This window comes from Garra rufa, chromosome 6 (assembly GCF_049309525.1).
Source record: "Garra rufa chromosome 6, GarRuf1.0, whole genome shotgun sequence".
NCBI classification, from domain to species: domain Eukaryota; kingdom Metazoa; phylum Chordata; class Actinopteri; order Cypriniformes; family Cyprinidae; genus Garra; species Garra rufa.
Window position 1 is genome coordinate 28,182,697 of NC_133366.1, and position 23,979 is coordinate 28,206,675.

At 35.4% G+C, this 23,979-nt stretch overlaps 2 protein-coding genes across 3 annotated transcripts; one reads left to right on the top strand and one right to left on the bottom strand.

Moving 5' to 3' along the window:
• Positions 1 to 78: 78 nt before the first annotated feature.
• poglut1 (protein O-glucosyltransferase 1) lies at positions 79 to 5,477 on the bottom strand. 2 transcript variants are annotated; one of them, XM_073843168.1, is made up of 11 exons: positions 5,383 to 5,477; positions 4,467 to 4,557; positions 4,202 to 4,345; positions 3,959 to 4,094; positions 3,589 to 3,710; positions 3,421 to 3,480; positions 3,243 to 3,342; positions 2,658 to 2,716; positions 2,374 to 2,541; positions 1,743 to 1,799; positions 79 to 1,328 (listed from the first exon to the last, which is right to left on the bottom strand). In XM_073843168.1, exons 1-11 carry the CDS (start codon positions 5,456 to 5,458, stop codon positions 1,172 to 1,174), a joined length of 1,170 nt encoding a protein of 389 aa, XP_073699269.1. In that variant the 5' UTR covers positions 5,459 to 5,477; the 3' UTR covers positions 79 to 1,171. The 2 variants fall into 2 exon arrangements, with proteins under 2 accessions (XP_073699269.1, XP_073699270.1); XM_073843169.1 differs by having other exon boundaries at positions 4,795 to 5,466.
• Positions 5,478 to 9,581: 4,104 nt separating this feature from the next.
• On the top strand, positions 9,582 to 20,629 carry LOC141337361 (calsequestrin-2-like). The gene is made up of 11 exons (XM_073843166.1): positions 9,582 to 9,944; positions 11,680 to 11,764; positions 11,929 to 12,029; positions 12,538 to 12,649; positions 18,544 to 18,617; positions 18,791 to 18,921; positions 19,007 to 19,052; positions 19,160 to 19,214; positions 19,347 to 19,447; positions 19,538 to 19,612; positions 19,852 to 20,629. Exons 1-11 carry the CDS (start codon positions 9,708 to 9,710, stop codon positions 20,068 to 20,070), a joined length of 1,236 nt encoding a protein of 411 aa, XP_073699267.1. The 5' UTR covers positions 9,582 to 9,707; the 3' UTR covers positions 20,071 to 20,629.
• Positions 20,630 to 23,979: the final 3,350 nt, after the last annotated feature.

Here is a 23,979-nt window from a genome sequence, read left to right on the forward strand (position 1 = left end):
CAACAACATTAAGTCTTGGATCTTCCTTCCTATTTCTTGAAAGTTTTGTTTATCAAAATATGGAGGAAAAAGATAACATTTTCAAGGTTTAAAAAAAACTTTTATTTATTGAAACAACTGACTAGTTTGAGGTCATAAAAAATGATTGTGAGAAATTTTTAAATCTACAGACACAGTGACAATTATCTATTGGAATACTAGAACATATTCAACACCTCAGTATATCAATTCAGCTCTGCTTACATTCAAATGTTTCTCTAATGGCACTTAAGTGTGCAATGAAAATTAACAATCAATACTTCAGTACTAATACTGTTTTACTGAGGTTTTGCTGGTAATAGTGACAGAGATTACATGTAAAAAAAAAAAAAAAAATGTTATGAGCTCATCCAAATTCACAAATCAGCAACCAGATCCAGAGATTTTTACGACAAAATTCCACATTGTGTACTCTATCAAAGTAATATACTGACATTGTTTCACATAAATGTAATGAATGTGGTCTTACAGCATAGATGGCTGAGCTGGCTCCAATTTTGCCTCTTTAAATAACTAGTCTTAACTATTCAACTGAAATATCACCATACATCTGCAAAAGGAAGAATGTCTACATACAAAATATTTGACAGGAGAAAAAAAAATAGTGTTGCTTAAACAGTAACAACTCCACCATTCATTATTAAAAAATGTTTTTTTTTGACAGGACATTATCTGTTGTTTTACAATAAATTCTTTTTACAGTGTGTTACACCTGCATCAGATTTAACATCACACTTCAGATTGACTTCTTATGACTTTAAGAGTTTGTTGTTAATTCTTATGAATTAAGAATGTTGAGACTGATGAATGCTATGAAGAAACCAAGCATATTTTAGCTGTGTAATATTTCTGACATCCAGAAGATGAGGGTCTGGACAGGTCTTTTTTTATTTATGCAGATTGCTACATGGTAACTTAACTGATTTTAAAACATTCCTTGAGTCTCAGGATGGAAGCAATATAGACAGTCTTAGAGACATTTGGCATTTGGATTCACTGGATTAACCACACAGAGCTGCCTTTAAATGCTCTTTTCAGCTAGTTAAGATCAGTTTACAGAGCAACTGAATGAAAAGCAAGAATAAAGGCAAACAAAAACGAGGAAGATCTTCCCCAGTATGATGTCCTCAAGTCAGAGTTCAGTTCTGCTGGCTTTGTGGATGATCTGATTGTAATTTGATTTTCTCTGGGGTTTGTATTTGAGCAGCTTGCTGAAGTCAGTGAGAAGCCTCTCCCAGTAACAAGACACATCCTCCATACGGAGATGATCCAGAATAAAGTTTTGGCCCCTAAGGAAGTACAGAACCATAAATATCAGCATTATCACAGACATTGTCTTAAAGGTATAGTTCAGCCAAAAATAGAAATTCTATGATCATTTACTCACACTGAAGTTGTTACAAACCTATTTGTATTTTTTTCTTCTGCAGAACAAAATAAGCTTGTCTAAACAATACTGGCAATCAAACAGTTTGGTTTACCATTGACTTGTATTATATGAACAAGATAAACACTAATTTTTTTTTTTTTTAAATATCTTATTTTATGTTCGAGAGAATAAAAAGTCATACAGGTTTGGAACAACATGTGTGAGTGAACCATGACAGAAATGTATTTTTTTTCTCTTTCTCTCTTTAAATTTGTATATACCTTACACACTAGAATAAAGGATAAACTCATTAAAAGACAGAACAATGTGTTACCTTATAGCAATTTCTTCTGCAACAGCATCATTTTCTTTCACAAACTGAAGCAACTCTCTAATAAAAAGAAAAACGGTTTAGATACAGTTTTTCTGTTCAGTTCTTACTTACATTTCTATGAACACATTTCACTTGTTTGATGATAATTACTTTAACAGGTCTAGAACAATATGAGGGTGAGTAAACAATGACAACATTTAAGCTGAAGATATCACACAGATCATGTACATCCCCCTAATTGTTAACATTTCCTTTTCCCCTTTTGTTGTATATGTAAGAATGAAATTGGTACTTTGATTGCTCATGGTCATGTCATTTCATATAAAAACACAGATATAACATACTTTGTGAAATTCAAATGATTTTTAGCACAAACTTAGATTTGAACCCGTACCAGGCCCATTGATAAAGCTTGGCCAAACTGTTAATGGAGATTAATGGAGACATCCAATTTTAGTGAAGTATGTATAGGTTTAATCATAAACAAACAAACAAAAAAACCTTAACCTCCAACTGCTAATATATTTCTGAATGTAAAACACTTTGACCGTAAAGTCACAACAGGGTACACAGGGAAACTGTGTGCACAGGGTGGATATCAGATAGCCAGAAAAAAAATATTAAAAGCTACCTGAGATCAGACAAATCCTGTTTGACAGGAATGTAGTGAACCCAGGGCTTGAGCTGAGGGTAGAAGAACTCAAGCCAGTCCTCGCCGACATGAAAAACCAGCGATCCACACAGGAACAGATGCTTCAAACGGAAACTAGCAGCTACACCTCTAAAGTTAAAAAGGTATCTGGGAGATACAGAGAACAGACAATCTTAATACAAAATGTCTTAATGCTGGTTCACTGATGGACATCTGTTTCAGTATTATGGCTCATGCAAAAGCAGAAATGAGACAGATCTTACTTGTATTCACAGTGGTCAACTAGGGGGATTTCTTTGGCTGGGGGTCTACCCAGAGTGTCCTGAGAAAAAAATAAATAAATAACTGTAGTTCTGATATGACAAAGTCTAGAGCAGAAAGATGAAAAAAAAAAGATTTGCTGAAAATATTAAAGCACCTCTAGCTTAGTGTTTCCCAAGCCTGTCCTTGTATGTCCCTCAAACTTCAAGCAATCACGATACATACACTCGGAAATACGTCACGATACAGAAGAAAAGATCTGATGCTATATCATGCTTTGTCAAGCCTTTGTCGAGTCAAATTACATTTATTTCTATAGCACTTTATACAAAACAGATTGTTTTAAAGCAGCTTCACAATAACAAACAAGAAATAGCAGAATCAATTATGCAAGCTTTATTAAGGAGACATTTCAGATTCTTCCATAAAGCACAACAGTGACAGAGACAACTGTGCTATTACTTAGCTCCAGTCAGTTCAGTGCTGCTTCAGTTCAGTCCATCAATTAGGAAACAAATTTAATTTTGAATGAATGATGAGATACTGATCGAGGATGCCTTTTATATGTTAAATAAGAATAAACAAACCTTCTCTGACTTCCACGCCTGGTTCTTGGTGTACTCGGCATCCACAAGGTCTGGGGCTTCTCTTGAGAGAAGAATCAGTGGGTCCCTTTCTGAACTGGTCCTACAAATGTTGGCAAAACTAATCAGCTTAGGCTAAAATCAACACTGCATTTAAATGTATGTTGGAGACACAACTGACCTAGAGCCTCTAAAGTATCCTTTTGGACTTTTTTTCTTCCATGGCCATCGAGCAGCTGATCTAAAGAGTGTCAACTAAACATTAGAATATATCTAACAGCCTGAAATGGACTGTAATGCAGTTAAGCCTCTGTATAATCTCTAGTATTTTTAAATCTTTGTTACCCACTTTTTCAGGTCATCCCTCATGAGGTCCCATCGGCCCAGTCCAGTGGGGTAAATGGGCCATACAGCAGGACCTCCCTCCCAAAACGTCCATGCAGGGTACATGATGTCCTGGTAGTCTGCCGTCTAAACAAAAGTAAAACTATGTTAATAGACATTAATACAACTGGAGCCCTACTAATATTCATTTTGTTGTGGAAATAAATAAACCAAGCTATGGGATCAGTCAGTGTTAGTAATCTGAAGGCAGAGGCACAAGTAATGTCAAGTGCCCTAATATTAATTAAGCATGATAAACCACATACTACTGATATACCATAAAATTTATTAGCAAATTGCTCAGTGGCGCTAAACTGGGGTGTGGTTGTACATACCTTACTGAAAGAAAGTACAGGCAAGACTGGTTGAGCCCATCCAGGAACCTGTGGATAGTCACGCACATTAATCACAACCTCCAAATCTGGCAACCGGTTAATCACTTTTAGGATGAAGTGCTCAACACCACTGCATCTGCAAATAAAGAATAAATGTATGATATTCAACATCCACATGCACACAATAGGATCATGATTTTACAAAAAAAAACAAAAAAAACAAACATGTAACACTTCATCAACCTTGCTGGAAACATGCAGCTTTGTTCTCTGTACAACTTGTTTCCGATGATCTGGTAGTGTGTACCAACACCTTTGTGGACTGTGTCTGCCATCAACCCCTCAGATATCCCATTTTTAAATGGCCTAAGGTCATCTTTCAAGACACTGCAATCAAAAGAGCGATGGAGGAAAGTCTACATTACACAGCTGCATGCATCCGCAATGTGTGTATTCTTTGGTAAGATCTGCTATGAACAAAAAGCTACTTTATATTTGTGAAGCTGACCTGAGATGACAACTGCAGTACTCCTGAGTGCATTGCTGGTAATTATTTGTGCCTTCTGTGATCTCCGTGATGAACGACTGCCAGCGTTTGGCTGATGTAAAGATAGAGAAAAAAAAATCTGTTCAAAACACTCTCTGTTCATTAAATATTTATTCTAAACACAAATCATTGACTGTAACAGTAAGACATGCTGTATTTTCAAAACAGGGTGTTTGCAGGTTTTATGAAGGTAAATTTAAGACTAGGAAAAAATATTTAAGAAATAAATTAAATGGAACACAATACATCAACAGGGTCCCTAAATGCAAATGTCATAAACAATACTTACAATTTTTCTGATCACACTGCAAAAAAGCAACGCTCTTCCTCAGTATTTCTTTCTTGTTTTTCAGTGCAAATGTCTAAATCATGACCTATTTACTTGAGAAGCAAAAAGGCAAAAGATATTAAGTCTTGTTTTTTGAGTAACTGATCAAAATGAAGTGAGCTTATGATTAACACAAAAATATTTGACAGTGGTCTAAAAAAATCAACCTAATTCAAAGTAAAAACAAGTTTTCTTTCCTCATTAAAATATATTTATTGTTTTAAGCATAAACTAATTTCTTAAACTTCATTTCACATCTGTACCTTCATTTATGCATGACTTTTTACTGCAAAACAAGACAAAAATACTAAGAAAGATATTCTCTCTTTTTTTGCAGTGCATAAAACAAGTAATGCTATGACTTTATAAATTTAGTAATTCCCAAACATCAGTAACGTTAGATTTGCTGTCTAAACTTCGCTAATGCTAAAGACACAGGTACAGAAACCTACAGTATTAAGATTCAGATGTGAAAATTAACAAATTAAAACGCGACCGACCAAGGACAGATAACTCCCAGCATCAAACCAAAATTCTGTAAGTTCTTACCGTTTTCTGAGAGACACAATTCAACTCCATTCAGCAAAAGGATAAAAGACGGCATGAGCAGCCATAGCAGCTCCATTTTTCTGCATCAATTAAACTCGACTGGCTCGATTCTTCTTCTTCTTCTTCTTCTTGTTTTACGGCGGTTCGCAGACTTATAAGTGCATTACCGCCTCCTATCTCTCATATGGACCATTGACACTCTAACTACAAACTTTCCCAAGTAAACTTTCCTAACTTCCATACCAACCCACATGCAATCCCCCTCGAATCTTATACCCGTTCAGAGTCTTCATAGAGCTTCATTCGGCGCTGCGTGTTCAGCTCCTCCGTCCACCCTCAGCCCTCTTAGCGGTATTTAGATTAGAAAAAAAAGAAAAAAAACCCCACTTATACTCGCTTGTGCAATTCAGTACTTGCCAAATATTGTAATAATAATGATTTAATACTTATATCTGAATTTAATAAATTCTTAATTGAAAACTGCTCTCCCTTATTCTCTATTTCGTCCTTTATTTTATTTCTTTCAACATATATTTCCTGCAGTACAGTATAACATGTTCGACTGTTTCATTAACGTCACATACCTCACAAAGCCCTGTTGGATGTTTGCCTATTAAGTGCATTGTACTATTCAATCTTGTATGCCCCAATCGTAACCTTGTGATTATGTTCTCCTCAGCTCTGCTCCATCCTGTTACTCTTCCCTTACCCGCTGTTGACTGTATTTGGTATAAATGCCTTCCTTTGGTATCAGTGTCCCAATACTGCTGCCATACTGCCAAAATGTTCTTCTTGATAATTGATTTAATTTCTGACCAACTAAAAGGAATCTGGATATCAACTTTTTCTCGTTCTATGGCTTTTTTTGCTAAGTTATCTGCCTCTTCATCCCCTCTCAACCCAATACGTGCCGGAACCCACAAAAACTGTAGCTACTTCTATACTGTTTTGCTTAAGTGCATATAATTCCTAAATAATCTCTATTATCTTTCTTTTTCAGAAAGATTTAACAATCTTCTTCAAATCTTTAAAAATTATGAATCATAAAAAGCCCTTAAACTGTGTAATCTCTTGAAGGTATTTTTTGATGGTTAAGCCTCTTCTATTGTATTTTAGTTTTGTATTTATTTATGTTTGTATTTATTTTTGTCTCTGGATTTTTCTAATGTATATTATTTTTATTATGCTGCTATTTGGACTTCTTGACGTGTATTAAGATCTTTCTTATTGTTGTTTATTTGGTATTTTGTATGTTCTCTAAGCAAATAAAAAAAATTCTTATTCACTTTTAACTTGGGTATTACAAATGCAGAGCCCACATGACTTGTTATTGGATCTTTTGAAGCATCTGTGAATATGTGCAAATACTCTCCATACTTTGACCCCATGTATTCCCTTACATCATATACTTCTTTTTCATATGGCCCTTCCTTTTGTCTTCGTTCTAATGAGCTTAGATCAACTTTTGGCTGAGGCATAACCCACAATGGCACTGGTGATAGAGGAATTATTGGAGCATGTTCAACCTCTTCCAGTCTCATATCTCTTATTAATTTCCCCACTCTCCATCCAAAACTATTGCACTCTTTCTTCTCATGTTCCCAGCTAGGTTTCAGAACTTTTTTATTAGGGTGATTTTCCCTCTGACCTCTTAAATTTGCCCAATAGGAAATTATTAATTGTTGTCTTCTTATTTGTAGTGGCATTTCTCCCATCTCTACTTGAAGAGCTGAGACTGGAGAGGTTAGACATGCCCCACAGCTAATTCTTAGAGCTTGAGACTGAATTCTATCCAATTTAACTAAATTTGATTTGTTCGAAGAGCAATATACTAGACAACCATAATCCAATATAGATCTTATCATGGATATATAGTTTTTAAAGCCAATCTATCTGCTCCCCATTCCTGACCCGATACACACCTCATCACATTCACTACTCGCTTACATCTTCCCACCACCTTTTCTATATGTTCTCTCCATGTTAATCGACTGTCAAACCATACTCCTAGAAATCTTACTATATTTACACGTTCTAGTTCTTCTTTATATAATTTTAACTTAATATTTACATTCCTCTTCATTTTTGTAAAAAGTATTATTTTTGTCTTTTCCACTGAAAACTTAAAACCATTTCCCTTTGACCATTTTTCTACCTCATTTAATGCACATTGCATTTTCTTTATATTATACTCCATATTCTTTCCTTTAAACCAAAGAGCCCCATCATCAGCAAACAATGATTTCCCCAGACTTGTATGTACTTTTGAGAAAACATCATTAATCATGATGATAAATAACAGTGGGCTTATTACACTGCCCTGTGGTGTTCCATTATCGATTGCTCCTCTGGAGGATATCTCTCCACCCACTTTCACCCTAATACTTCTTCCAATTAAAAACTCCTTAATCCAATTGTACATTCTTCCTTTTATATTCAACTTTTCTAATTTAATTAATAATCCTTCTTTCCACAACATATCATACGTCTTTTCTATATCGAAGAAAACAGCGATGACACTCTCCTTATTTATGAATGCTTTCCTTATTTCATCTTCTAAAGATACTAATGAATCCAACGTCCCTCTTCCGCACCTAAACCCACTTTGATAAGGAGAAAACCAGTTTCTTTTTTCCAAATTATATGTCAGTCTATCAGTTATCATTCTCTCCATTACTTTACAAAATTAGAAGTTAAAGCTATTGGACGATAATTCATAGGATTACTTGGATCTTTCACAGGCTTTTTAATCGGTATAATTAATGCTTCCTTCCACCCTTGAGGAAGTATACCTTCAAGACTGGCTCGATTTGAGGAGAAGTCGATGAATGTACTAGATTAAAAGTCCCCCACTTTGACATTGTATTTTAGTGGATCTCTAAACATTGGAATAACTTGGGAATTTTAGTAAAGTAATCATGCTGCATTTAAATGGACGCGCAAAGTGTTCCTCAGGGGCTCAAATGTAAACAAAAAAATAGGCATTTATCACTACGGAGAAATCCCAATATAGCTTAGCAGTTACTATATATAATTTGAATTGTTCCATTATTAACATAAAAATTATAATTTAATAAAGCCATTTTACGTCATGATCTCGTTTGTTCTTGCCCCCTACACTTCACATCAGACAAAAAAAAAAAAAAAATAGGCCTGTAGGTGGCACTTGGGCTCCATTCATGGGTGGTTTTTATCAAACTGTAAATCCATATGCAATGAAGTAAATAAGTAGTAATTGTGGGCCGTTATTATTAGACAATAAGACACATGCACGTGTGCATTAAACTACGAGGTCAAAACGCTTCACCTCATTATTTTTTAAAATTTTCATTACCACATTAGTACCATGCCCCAAGTTGCCCCACATTACCATGCCTTGGTTTACAGTGAATTTAGAACAGCTAATGTAGTTAGAACCCCTTTAGTTGTTCTAAATGACTTTAATTAATAATAAAAAACTTTTTTGAATGCTTTAATGCTATGAATTATTTGAATGCTATAAAACTATCTACATGTTATATCTTACTCCCATTGTTTTTGCCATCTGCTCTTCATTTCTTGTTTAATTATGCTCTTATTATATGTAACATTTATGTATATATCTTTTTTCTTTGCAAAGTGCATCTCTGTACTCCATTTGCTATCGTCTTCCATTTTACTCTAAGCTGGCACCCACCATCTAAATTCTTTATACAGTATGACCTTTATAATATTTCATTCAAGATGTCAGTTCTTCTGCCAGTTTGTTCCCAGGGTTAACCCTATATTCTTGTTATACGCTCAGAAAAAAACTAGGATGGTACCTTTTTGAAAGGTACAAATATGCACACTTCTGCACATTTTAGGGTAAATAAGATACAAATGTGTAGCAGAGACAGCTTTTGGTACCTTTTTTTTTCTGAGAGTGTACCCTAACTATAGGTACATAGGACTCTTTGTCAAGTGGTCAGGTGACCTATATTTTAATTTTTTTTTCTCCACAATGATTATCATCTACATGTTGAGAGACTTGTACTGTCATTCCCTATGGTCTGTCCTCCTTTTCTTCAGATCATGATTTAATTTTAGCTTTTAAATGACTGGGTCACTAAAAGAGGCCTAAATTCACCAGGGGAATACTCATTGGAATGTCTATCAAATGTCTTATCCTATCATGTCTTTGCCTAATTGTTGGGAAGAGGAAATGTGGTAGAGTGAGGAAGAGAGCATACAATGTTTTTTTAGTGCTGAAGAATTACACATTGAGTCTCAGTGTCCTGCAGGATCTTACCTGGACTCTTTCCATCAGACATTTCTTTTCATTCACCTGTTTAATCATTGCTATTATGCTGTCCATCTGGCTTATTTTGGTTTCTTGCATGTATTTTCTCCGGTACTCTTTTGCAGAGGAGGGTCTGGAATTTCCCAGTTTTGATGGCAAGGACAGAGTTCTTAATATCAATGAGAGGAACTATAAGAAGGCATTAAAGAAGTATGACATGATGTGTTTGCTGTTTCACGAACCCCTGCCTTCAGATAAGGAGCTCCAGCAGCATTTTCAAATGAGGGAGATGGTTCTGGAGGTAAGAAATCATTGGGAGAAAGAGGCGACTGAGGAATTTATTACATACTTTTTGAACAGACCATCAAATGTATTATAATGAACATTTTTCTGGTGGGAGGAGGTCTCACATTGTACTCACAGCATTTGAAAACTGGCAGGATTTTTTATTATTAATTTTAAATCCATTTTAGATTTAAAATAAATGCTTGAGCCTTAATTATTTATTGATTTGATGATTTGATTTAATATATAAAACAGTAAATTAGAGAAGACCCCTGAATACCATCTGTGTCGAAGTCAAGAAGTATCTTAAAATATCTTGTAGTTTCAAATTTTCTGACATGACAAAGTTAGTTCAGGTTAGTTCAATATTTTTACCTTTTTAAAAAATATATAGCAAAACTCAGAATGGTTCAAATGTGTTTTCAAGGTGTATGAAAAATATGTATCAGTTTTTACTTGATGGTCATGTAAGGTACATAACTTAATTATATTTTTATTTAAAACTATACTAGTTTTTAGTATGATACAAACATTACATTTATACCAACTTGGCACATGCATTTACAGTGCATTTTTAAATATTTTATCTTCTTTTTTTTTGGACACTAACTGTTTGTCATTGACCCAGTTTTAGTTTATTAACACCCTTTTTTTTAAACCTAAGTGATCTCTGCAACCTGCATAAGTACCCCCTGGTTGGAAATCATTAACTTAAAAAATATGCTTGAAAATACTAGATCTTCAGGATAAGCAACTGAGTGAAATACTATAACCTAAAAATTTAAAAAATGGTTTTATATGTTTGCTCCATAAAATTTAGTATAGAGTTACAATTGACTGCATCACAGTGTCAGAGTGTACATCTGCTTTCTGTGTCTAGACAGTACCTGATGTGCAATTTAGTGTAAAGACTGACCTGATTTGGGGGCTGACAAAGGCTCCACAAATAATTCTGGGTCTGCTAATGATAACAGAGTTGACCAAATATAGATTTGACTAAGCAGATATCGGCCATATATTATATGGAACTCCTTAGATATAATGTGGAAGTGTTGTTCTAGACTGAATTACTGACTATTAAACCTGTTAGATCCTTATATAAACAAACACTAAAGGTTTTGGATAAGAAACCAACCAGATGGCATCACTGTAATATTTTACAAAAACATAGTTTGCTTAGTTTTGAAAATTGTATAAATTCATCTCTTATTAAAATGTTTTTTAAATGTTTAAATAATCTTGCGCCAAAAGTTATATGCACATTAATATCAAAACAGAGTAGTAAGGGGATCACTACAAGAGGTGCAACTACACAGAACTGTATAGCACCACAGAGAAAAACTAAATTTGCACAATTTACATTTTCAGTTCAAGGTACATTGTTATGGAAATTGCAGACACAGTGGAATATTTTTCAAACAAAACTGAAAAAGTGGTTCAAACAAAAGCAGATGTGTGAACACTGATGGTTGTACAGAGTCTCAGCTGTTTATTCCATTTTATTTTATTTGGTTTTGTATTATATGTATATTTTATCAGGGCTAAGCCTAACCAGGGACTGGGGCTGCAAATTAGCCTTTGGCTAGAAGCCTATATGTAGACCATCGGCTGCATGAAATTGTAGCAATGTTATACTGCATTGTCCCTGTTAAATAAACTAATAAAATAAAATAAAAATATTATAGACAACAGTTTTGTATATATTCCTCACACTATTAATGTACTGATGTGTCTCTTTCATGCATCACCAGCTTGCTGCTCAAGTTCTTGAAGACAAGGATATTGGTTTTGGATTGGTAGACTCACATAAAGATGCTAAGGTTGCCAAAAAGCTTGGTAAGTGGTTTTGTTCCAATGGGTCATTGTGCTAATTAATTGCTTTTTAGAAAATAAAGTTTTCTTACATTATGTTTCAATAACAAACAACTAATATGTTATGGTATTGTTTTGAGATTTGACACACAACATCCTCACTGAAACATTTGATGTTTGTCTATTAGGTCTGGAGGAGGAAGGAAGCATCTATGTGTTTAAGGATGAAAGAGTGATTGAGTTTGATGGAGAGCTCTCTGCAGATACATTGGTTGAATTTCTGCTGGATGTGAGTGAAATTTGCTGGGCTGGATAAGTGTCGGCTCTGGCAGCAGCTGACTTTTGTGATTTCTTAGCAGAGATCATACTTCTTCAAAAACAGCACAAATGTATAATAAGATTTAAGTTCTGGAACAGTATTATTGTATTTTAAAGTTACTTATTGCATGAATATAATTTTAAACAAAGTTTAGGCTAAACAATTTTGTGCATATACTGTGGTTGTGCTTTCTGATATGTTTTACTGTTTAAAAATCTTTGAGTTTATGGATCCTACTAACATGGCTCTCTCACTGCAAAAGTGTTAACCTGCAATTGTTACTTTAAAGAGTCATTTCTACACAATTACCTTATATGATTAGTTTTAGTAAATGAATGTATTAAAGCTGATTAAGCAATATTAAATACAATTACATTTTTATTTCATTTATGTTATATATTTTTACATATAAATAATATTTTGGGCTTCATTTTGTAGTTAATTTTCCATGCTGTGTGTGTTTCACATCATCCTTTAGCTGCTGGAGGACCCAGTGGAGCTGATCAGTAATCCCATGGAACAACGTGCCTTTGAGCGAATGGATGAAGACATACGACTTATTGGCTACTTTAAGGGCGAAGAGTCTGAACGTAAGTGGTCTTTTTGCTTCCGAATAAATGCTGCATGTAAAATTATGATTTTGTGGCTATGCTCTAATTAGTAGTGTGTTTAGGCACCACGCAAACCAGTGCATTGGGCCCCACAGTCCATTGTGGCCCCCCGGAATGCGAAAAATCGAACAAAGAAAAAAGGAAAGTGTAAAAAACCAACTCAAAATCCAACTCAAACTTAGACCAAAATGTGATTTACTGTGACATCACCCCCCCCCCCCCCCCATAAAAGGCGTGTCCACTTGATTTTAACATAAGTCCAACAGAGGCGGGAAGCCAAGGGTGAGCCAAAGGGTCAGAGGACCAAGGTGGTGTCCAGGGCTAGGAGACCTGAGGTGTAGCCAGGGGACAGAGCTGGAGACCTGGAAACGTTTGATACTGGGCCCAAACAAAATTTTATTGAAGATCATTTTTTTAAGCTTAAAAAAAAAGAAAAAGAAAAAAAGAAGACCATTTTTTTGAGATCAACCTCAAATTTGAAGCACAACACAAACACTTAAACACAAACACACATTTATGGCTTTGGTTTTCTTGCAGTTTCAGAGTAAAACATGTTTTGTTATATACATAAATATCTCATAAAATATGTATATTCTTTTACATTTTTCATAACAATAAACGGTAACGCTTTAGATTACAAAACTGAATTTATGGTGTATGTTTTTGTAGTTATAGTGTACCTACATAGAACGAACATGTAGGTATAAGGGAACAATATGTTAAATTTGGTTAATAAGGGGGTAACAACCCAGATATGCAACCTGCAAAGAACTACATAAGCATACTGAAATTACGATGTACGTTTCTGTAATTATAGTGTACTTATTAAAGAACTTACTTGTAGGTATAAGAGAACATGTTACGTTTTGGTAATTAGGCATAACAACCAGATATGCAACCTGCAAAAAACTGCGTAAGCAAACCAGTTACGGTGTTATTGCTGTGCTGTGCCAGGCTTAAATCGTACGTTTGGCGTATCTATAAAGTATACTCTTGTTTCATATAATTACAGGGTAAGTGCGACATCTGCGGGTTGTAAATTAAAGTGGCGATTGTTACCCTCTTGTTCAACGAAATTACAGGGTAGGTACAATACAGCAACGTGACCTCATTATTCGTATGTATTTTACGTCAAATGTGGTTCTACAAAACGTACATTTACTTAAGTTTTTACAGACACTGACGTATTTACATCATCTAACGTTTAACGTTTACCTATTATGAAATTATAACATTTCATTTTGTTCTGTGATTTCTGCTGCCAGCTCTTTTCCAAGAATAGGTCTACATAATGTTATCAAGACTACACTTTAAATCTTAAAATAAACATTTCTGCAATCGTTTAGCCATTCAAGTAAGTTAATATTAACGTTACAAAAGGCGTTTTCTCTGACATGCTGTGACTAACAAGCATCCATACGATTTGCCAGGACCAGACCCAAATTCAAGCCTTTATCCGGCGATCTTCATCTCCATCCCGAACAGCGATGCTGCGTCCCAATTCGCATACTATCCGTCCTAAATAGTATTCGAAAATAGACGTTCCAAATCGTAGTATGTTCAAAAAAGTATTCCAAAGAGTCCCGGATGGTCTACTACTTAACTTCGGAATTCGAAGTGCGGATCAATGCACACTCTAACGGCTAAAATCTTGCGCCGGTGAACCATAGATATATATACGTAGATGCCTCATTAGTGACTGTTTCAATGGGCCTTTATACGTAAGCCGTCCGCCATTTTGCAGCGGTCCACTTGACGTCATTCACCCATAGATCTATGTAAATCACCATAGTAATCACTGAATATTTGAAATGCCACAGTCCTGAACAGCAGTTGGTCTGCGAACCTATGGTGAATGAAGTCAAGTGGACCGTTCCAAAATGGCGGACGCATCTACGTGCTTGGAGCGGTCCAATGGGGTATCTACGTATATATATCTATGCGGTGAACGAGGATTCGATTAGAACTACAAACACGCATAAAAAGTGTTAAAAAACTACAAACATGGAGGATATGCTCGACCAACGGACAGGTAGAGAGAAAGAGGTTTGAGTGATAAATTATCAATGTGTAACCTGATGAAAGATTTTTTTTATGTTATCCGCGTTATATTTCATGTGCAGCAACATTATGAACTTTTATAATGATAGGTTTGGTCATTAACGTTTAAATGCATAATTATGCAAACGCAAAAGCATGAAAGACTCGTGAAAGAACGTGCCTCTTCATTTCTCTCTAATACGTTAGGAAATTAAATTAAACGAAATGTAGATAATGTTAACTGTGATGATTGACATTGCAGTTTAAACAGTGACAAGATTCAGGTAAGTTAACTAATGCTGCGTTCCAGGCAGGTTTTTTAACTGGTAAATCACCACTTCAAACCACGACTCACGACTTTGTAGCGTTCCAGGCAAGTCACGCCAAACTGCCTGGGCACATTTATGAATTATTATTATTATTATTTATTTGATTGCAACGTTATATTGTCCTAAGCTCTATTTTTCCACCGTGTGCCACTTGCATAAACACCGCACCCATTAGGGCTGACTTTGTTGTTTCGCGGGCTATGTTACGTCAGAACTCGTAACTGGGAGTACATTGATCTAGTACGAGTTCACGAGTGGGAAGTCACGGGTTTGACTGCCGTTCCAGTGCACTTTCACTGGTAGAAGGTCGGAAAAACACGGGTTACGGGTTGTCTGGAACGCAGCATAAGCAACAGAGCATCCGTTAAAGACAGTTATGACAAAGTAGTATGTCCCAAAACTTGCCTACTATTCTGCTACATACTCAAAAGTATGTACTTTTTCGTCACAAAAAGAGCACATACTTTTAGGGCATAGTATAAGTAGGCGCGAGTCCAGCAGCAACAGCCATAAACCCATGGTAAAGTGCATTTTGCGACAGGAAAATCGGACGTTGGGCAAATTCCAAATGGAAGTGCGCATCCCTACGCCCTACTCCCTCCGAAGGGCAGATCCCTCTGAAGTGAGTTCTTTTAAGGGAGTAGGGCATTTCTGTCTCTTTTAACCATTTGGAACTCCCTTGGCGAAGGGAATGACTGACGAAATGTTACCTTGACAACGCTGCGCAAACGTGATCACTAACGGAAATCACTTCCGTGAAGTGACCATGGAATGTTCCCTTCGCTAACGGCCTTCTGGAAGGGCCCTTCGTGAAGGGATTAAGTTACTCACTTTCGTTTGGAACGTCCCTACAAATGGCGTCCCCTTCTAGAAGTGCCCTTGAAGGGCGCAAAATAGCCGTTTGGAATTCGCCCGTTGGCTCTCGCCTGCATTCGTCACAGATTACGACATGCCGTGTTTCTGGTGAGATATGTTGGAATGATGCGCGGGCGCCTTCGAGGAGTGGATCGACAATAATCTGGATGATATTTTCAGCGATTAACAGTTTAAATTCTGCTCTCATCCTACTGCACCTCAAACCACTGTATTCCGCCAGAGAGGAATGCGGCTGCAAACGCATTGTCATTTGAATTACTTTTTGGTTACTTACGGCTGTTGGCATTTTTGCAATAAATAAATGATTGTGATTGCACTTTCCTGTCTTTCATATTTTTATTACTGTACAGAGATAGTTAGGTTTAGAGGTATGAGTGGGATTAGCGACTATAAAATATTTTTATATATTGCAAATGTATTTTGAAATAGGTTGTTTTTTTAAATAAAGGTTTCAGAGTCAAGGATATCAGATTGTGTGTTTATGTATTGTACCTACCCTGTAACTTCGTTGAACAAGGGGGTAACAATCACCACTTTAATTTACAACCCGCAGATGGCACACTTACCCTGTAACTACATGGAACAAGAGTATATTTTCCCAGTAATTTTAAAAATCTTACGTATAGATACACAAAACGTACGATTTAATAGAATAGGTACTTGTTAAGTTTTTAAGTAATTCCATTATAAATTATTTGTATATCCGCTTGCTATATTGTTCCCTTATACTTACACGTAGATACAATATAAATACAAAACAAACACCGTAACGCAATTCTTTGCAGGTTACATATCTGGTTGTTACCCCGAATAACCAAAATGTAACAGCCTATTGTTCTCTTATACCTACACATACGTACTTTAATAGGTACACTATAATTACAGAAACGTACACCGTAAATTCAGTATACTTATGTAGTTCTTCGCAGGTTGCATACCTGGTTTGTTACCCCCCCATATTTAACATATTGTTCCCATATACCTACATGTTTGTTCTATATAGGTAGACTATAATTACAGAAACATATACCGTAAATTCAGTTTACTTACGTAGTTATTTGCGGATTGTAATCTAAAGTGTTACCCAATAAACTTATATAGCTTTCTTTCACTAAAAGTGTCTTCCAATTGTCTTCTTTAAAAAGAGACCAAATTGTTGGCACCAATAGCCTTGTGGGCAGCACGCCAACATATGGCCCTCTCTATGTCCCACTAGCTTCCTGTCAAATCTACACTGATCCTGGCACTTCCAAACTTTATAATGGCATGGGCAGGTGTTTCTCTGTAACAGTCCAAAACAAGTCCAATAAAAAACATCCATCCATAATAAAAAGTGCCTCACATGGCACCGGGGGATGAATAAAGGCCTCCTGTAGCGAATCGACGCGGTTGTGTAAGAAAAATATTCATATTCAAAACGTAATAATCACTTTAATCTAGTTTTCGGCAACTGGCTGGATGACATAATATTTCGAACCAAGAGGAGACTGGTTTTCCTTTGCTAATATGTGACCCTGGACCACAAAACCAGTCATAAGGTTACTTCATATGAAAGCTCAATAAATAAGCTTTTTATTGATGTATGGTTTGTTAGGATTGGACAATATTTGGCTGAGATACATCTATTTGAAAATCTGGAATCTGAGGATGCAAAAAAATCAAAATACTGAGAAAATCACCTTTAAAGTTGTCCAAATTAGGTTCTTAACAATGCATATTACTAATCAAAAATTACATTTTGATATGTTTACAGTAGGAATTTTACAAAAAATATTCATGGAACATGATCTTTACTTAATTTCCTAATGATTTTTGGCATAAAAGAAAAATCAATAATTTTGACCCATGCAATGTATTTTTGGCTATTGCTACAAACATACCCCAGCGACTTAAGACTGGTTTTGTGCTCCAGGGTCACATATAAGAAAACTTTGCATCTTTCCTCCTGTAAACGAACATTGTTTTTTGCGAGACTCATTGGCACAAGCTTGACGCTAACGTCCTATGTCATACACCCGGAATGGTTTCCTTGTACGACCAGTTGGCGCAAGCTATTAAAGTGATGTTTTAAATATGGATATTTTTCTTACACAAACGCATCGATTCACTACAGGAGGAGGATGCCTTTATTCACCCCTGGAGCCGTGTGAGGCACTTTTTATTATGGAGGGATGCACTTTATTGCACTTGTTTTGGACTATTGAAACACTTGCCAATGCTATTACAAAGCTCGGAAGTGCCAGGATCATTTTTAATAAGTCCGATTATATTCATCTGAAAGAAGGAAATCATGTACACCAAGAATGCCTGGAGAATGAGTAAATAATGGTCTAATTTAAATTTTTGGGTGAACTAACCCTGTAAGTCGGAAATTTCATTTTCAGGTCTAGGCTCAAAAAGTGGTTAACGGGTAATAAATTAATTACTATTCCATAAAAATTATTTAGTACCCTAAAAAATACAAAATATGGAAAAAAAAAACACATTATCAGTCTAAAATATAGGCTATATTCATTTAATTGGAGAAAAAAATGGGGGAGTGTTAACCATGTGCTGGGATAACCCCACTAACTATTAAATGCTGCCTAATTGGTCTAAGATTTTTCTTACTTTCTTTTTATTTCTCAGATTATAAGGCCTTTCAGGTGACCGCAGAGAAGTTCCAACCTTATGTGAAGTTTTTTGCCACTTTTGACAAAGGGGTGCGTACAGTCTATTCCTTTATGATAACAAGAATGAAACCATGAGATATGTTATTTTGGTATACAAGAATGTGTATTTATAAGCACAAGAGTGAGAGGATACTTGTGTGTTCTCTGTCTTTGCTAAAAAATTATTATGAATTGGCTGCATTTTGTAACTGTTCATGCTGCAGGTGGCTAAACAGCTGACTCTAAAAATGAATGAAATTGATTTCTATGAGCCCTTCATGGATGAGCCTGTTACCATTCCTGGCAAACCCAACTCAGAGGATGAGATAGTGGATTTTGTCAATCAACACAGAAGGTGATATTAGTGGAATCCTCAGAACTTTGCCATTGCCAATGATGCAATTTTTATTCTAAAAACAGAGTGTTTGATCTTCACTCAGGCCCACTCTGAGAAAGCTTCGCGCTGAGGACATGTTTGAAACTTGGGTGAGCAAGACTGGACTGTGGGAATGTCTGTAGGCCTATTGAATGTTAACTGTCAGTTAAATGACAGCTGGTTTGCTTCAAGTGATCTGTCTCTGTTCAATCAACAGGAGGATGACATGGATGGAATCCACATTGTTGCCTTTGCTGAGGAGGAGGATCCAGGTTTTCAATTCCTTACAACAGAAAACAAGCAGCTGAAAATTCTTACTGCATCACCAAGATTAGATTTAGTATAGCGCAGAAGGATTGTCTTAATAGCATTTAATTTGTGCTTATTTCTTTTTCATTTCATAGACGGTTATGAATTCCTGGAAATTCTAAAGGAGGTTGCAAGGGACAATACTAAAAACCCAGATCTCAGCATAGTTTGGATTGATCCTGATGAATTTCCTCTGGTGAGACAATATTCCACCAATTGCTACACAGTGTTTCTATGTCTGAATTGAAACACTTTAACAATGTTGTAATGGTTAATTTTTCTGCAGTTAACTACATACTGGGAGAAAACCTTTAAGGTGGACCTTTTCAGACCCCAGATTGGTGTGGTGAATGTGACTGATGTAAGATGGTTGTGATGTTATTCTATTCTTTCTATCCTCACTTTCATCACTTTGTTAAAACACTTTCATTTAAAAGAATATCTTTATACTACATTGAGATGTATGTTACATCACACCCTTTTAAGTGAAAGCTTCAAATAACCATTTCATCACGTTTAAGCATTTTTTTTTTTACTTTTACAATAAAATAATATACAGAATAACATTGCTACACAAATTTGTGTGTGTGCTCTAACCAGGCTGACAGTGTGTGGTTGAACATGCCTAATGATGAAGCCCTACCATCAGCAGAGGAGCTGGAGGACTGGATAGAGGATGTTCTCTCTGGAAAGGTCAACACTGAGGATGATGATGATGATGATGATGACGATGATGATGACGACGACAACGACGACGATGATATTGATGATGATGATAGTAGCGATGAAGACCATTATGGTGATGATGATGATGATTAAGTGGTATACAGAAAAAACTATAACCACAGATCTTTCCAGAGTTTGTATTGATTTTATTCATTTTAATGACTGATGGTTTATTAATTGCAGAGTTTACTTGATTTACTATAGAACTGTCGGCATTGCCAGCAAGAGAAGTGATAATGCAAAATGCAAAAACACATAATGACCTATTATAATTCTGGTGCTGGAACTGTATATGAGTGGAACTGTAATATGGCTGCAAGAAATAGGGTGTTCTGTATTATTACTTGTGTTTTTTTTTGGGACACTTAAGATGTATCAACATGTTCAATAAAGAACACAAAATATTATACTGTTATATAGTCAGTTTGTATTAACATTGGTTTATACCTGTATACTTAATTATGTTTGAGGGACATACACTACCGGTCAAAAGTTTGGGGTCAGTAAATTTTTCTTCTTCTTCTTTTTTTTTGAAAGAAATTAATACTTTTATTCACCAAGGGTGTGTTAAATTGATTAAAAAAGTGATAGCAAATACTTACATTGTTAGAAAATATTTATATTTTGAATAAATGCTGTTCTTTTGAGCAGATCTTTTGAGTTCTTTCTTTTTTTTATTCATCAAAGAGAAAAAATATCACAATTTCTAAATAAATACTTTGCAGGGCAACTGTTGCAATATATAATACAATATAGGTCCAATATAGATCATTCTAATAATAAATCAGTATATTAGAATGATTTCTGAAGGATCATGTGACACTTAAGACTGAAGCAATGGCTGATGAAAATTCAGCTTTGCATCACAGGAATACATTAAATTTTAAAGTGTATTACAATAGAAACCATTATTTTATATTGTAATAATATTTCGCAATATTACAGTTTTTTTTCTATATTTTTGATTAAATGAATGCAGCACTGATGAGCATAAGAGACTTTCTTTAAAAACATTACAACTCTTACTGACCCCAAACTTTTGACCGGTAGTGTATATCTAGAAGTGATCTTAATGTGATTACATTTCCTTTTGGTGGCATCCAGCATTTACCCTAATTTGTAAAAACAATATATACAAATACAGGACGTTTTCTGTTTGGATTAAATTATAGTATTAATAGCTATGTATAAAAATATCAGAAGACTATGAATCGTCTCTATTTAGATACAGTTGTGCTCAAAAGTTTACATACCCTTTGCAGAATTTAAAAAATATGTTAATAATTTTATCAAAATAAAAGGGAACATGATAATTGCATTTTTTTTTTACTTAGTACTGTACTGAATATAGGCTATTTCATACATGAGATGTTTATATATAATCTACAAAATAATAACTGAATTTATAAAAATGACCCTGTTCAAAAGTTTACACCCTTGAATCCGACTTGAATGTGACTACATTGTTGTTGTGTAAACTTAGCCTTAATACTGTGTGTAATTTCCTGGATGATCCACGACTGTTTTCATGTTTTGTGATGGTTGTTCATGAGTCCCTTGTTTGTCCTGAGCAGTTCAACTGTCATTTTTCTTCAGAAAAATCCTCTAGTTCCTGCACATTCTTCAGTTTTCCAGCATCTTCTGCATATTTGAACCCTTCCCAGAACCCAGTGTACTCACCCCCTTGTTATCCAAGATGTTCATGTCTTTCTTTCTTCAGTCATAAAGAAATTATATTTTTTGAGGAAAACATTTTAGGATTTTTCTCCATATAGTGGACTTCTATGGTGCCCTGAGTTTGAACTTCCAAAATGCTGTTTAAATGCGGCTTCAAACGATGCCAAATGCGGTTGTAAACGATCCCAGCGGAGGAAGAAGGGTCTTATTATTTTTTTTTTTTAAATTACAATTTATTTACTTTTTAACCTCAAGTGCTTGTATTTTCTTTGCTTTGCCTGAACTCTGTTTTTTCCAGTTCACGACAGTTAGGGTATGTTGAAACACTCCCATCTTATTTTCTCCCTCAACTTCAAAAATAATTTCAAAATTATCCTACATCGCTGCAGAAGTACCAACCCAGTGTTTGCAAAGTGAACATGCAAAGAAGATCAAACACCCTTAACAAAAAAGGTAAAACAACGATGCAGGTTTATTTTGAAGTTGAGGGAGAAAATGAGATGGGAGTTTTCAACATATCCTAACTGTGTTGAACTGGAAGAAACAGAGCTCAGGCAGAGTAAGACAAGACGAGCGTTTGAGGTTAAAAATGATATACATTGTAAGTAAAAAAAATTGCTAGATAAGACCCTTCTTCTTCGGCTGTGATCGTTTACATCCGCGTTTGGGATTGTTTGAAGACGCATTTAAACGTTCAAAAAGCCCCCCAGTTCTTTATGTATTGTATTGTGTTGCCTTCTTAAGTATCAGTAAATGTTTTTTATCTTTTGTAATAGTTATGAGTTCCTCATTTGTCCTCAGTGTGAAAAGATGGATCTCAAAATCATACACTCACTTTTGGAAAGAGTTCAAATATACAGAAGATGCTGGAAAACCAAAGAATATGCATGAGCTGGAGGATTTTTCTGAAGAACAACAGGCAGTTGCTGTTGACTGCTCAAGACTAACAAGGGACTCATGACCAACTATCACAAAACACAAAAACACTTGTGGATCATCCAGGAAACAACACATAGTATTAAGATACAAGGGTATGTAAACTTGAGTCATTTTTTATAAATTCAGTTATTGTGTCTTGTGGAGTATATATAAACATCTGTTATGTGAAACAGCTGATTCAGGACAGTACTAACTAACAAATTGCATGCTTACATGCAGTACTAACTAACAAATTAAATACTTTTTAATTTGTTAAAATATTAAAATTCTGCAAGGGGTATGTAAACTTATGAGCACAACTGTAGCTATGTTAAAGTGTTTACGTAGCTACACATTTATGTCTAACTTATTTAACATCATTAACTCAGCAGTATATAAACAGTGGCGGAACAGACAGAGCCACATCTACAGACAGAGCCACAAAGTAATTTAATTCAGTAAGAACTACATCTGTGCACCATCAGACTAAGCGATTAAACTGGAATGCAGAACACTCACACTCGTCCTCAATTACCTTCACCTCAATATGGATGCTCTTTCCAACCAGATTTATGACATGATCCAGATGCCGCCCATATGACTCATACCCATATGACTCGCCCATTTGAACCAGACCAACCACATGACTGATGTGACCTTTGAGGGCAGCCAATCTCTAGCAAAGCTAAGGTGAAAATCCAGTGTGGCAAGTTTCAAACTGCAGCTTTACCTCTGTACCTCATTGAAAGGCTTCTTGAGTAATTTACTGCCATGGCATGTGTTTGCACATACTGTACAGTGTCTCACAGGATTAGAAGTACACTCTAAATTTAGAGCGTGACATTGCTGATTGGTTTACACTTTCATTATTCGCAATCAGAAGGAATGAATATTTATAATCTGGCCCACATGAGCAATAAGCTCATGAACTAGTTCAGAACAAAAGATCAAAGTATAGTTGTTGTCATGTGATCAAAAATGCATATAGTTTAACAACCTCAACAAGTACTTAGCAGTAAGAAAAGTTACAGATGAATTTCAGTGTTATTAAAAATGTCTGTTTTATTCAAATGTTTGATGTGAGCTTTGAAGCATGTGTTATAGCAAAATCAGGCATACAAACAGTGGCCTTCGGCAAGTGAGATGTGAGTTGTAAATTGTGAATGACTTAATACATACATACACACTGTGTAAAAGCAGAGGCACAGTCACATTATGAGTGGTTTATATAAAGTAACTCAGTCCACATCATTGTCTTAAAAAACGTCTTATTATAAAAGTTTTAGCAAAAAAATAGCATTTGATAACATTGGAATATAGAATAAGGGACAAGTGAAGACTAATAATAACCCATGATAAAAACCCACAATAAAAAGTGTAACTTTAAATGCCAGTCTACATGAAAAA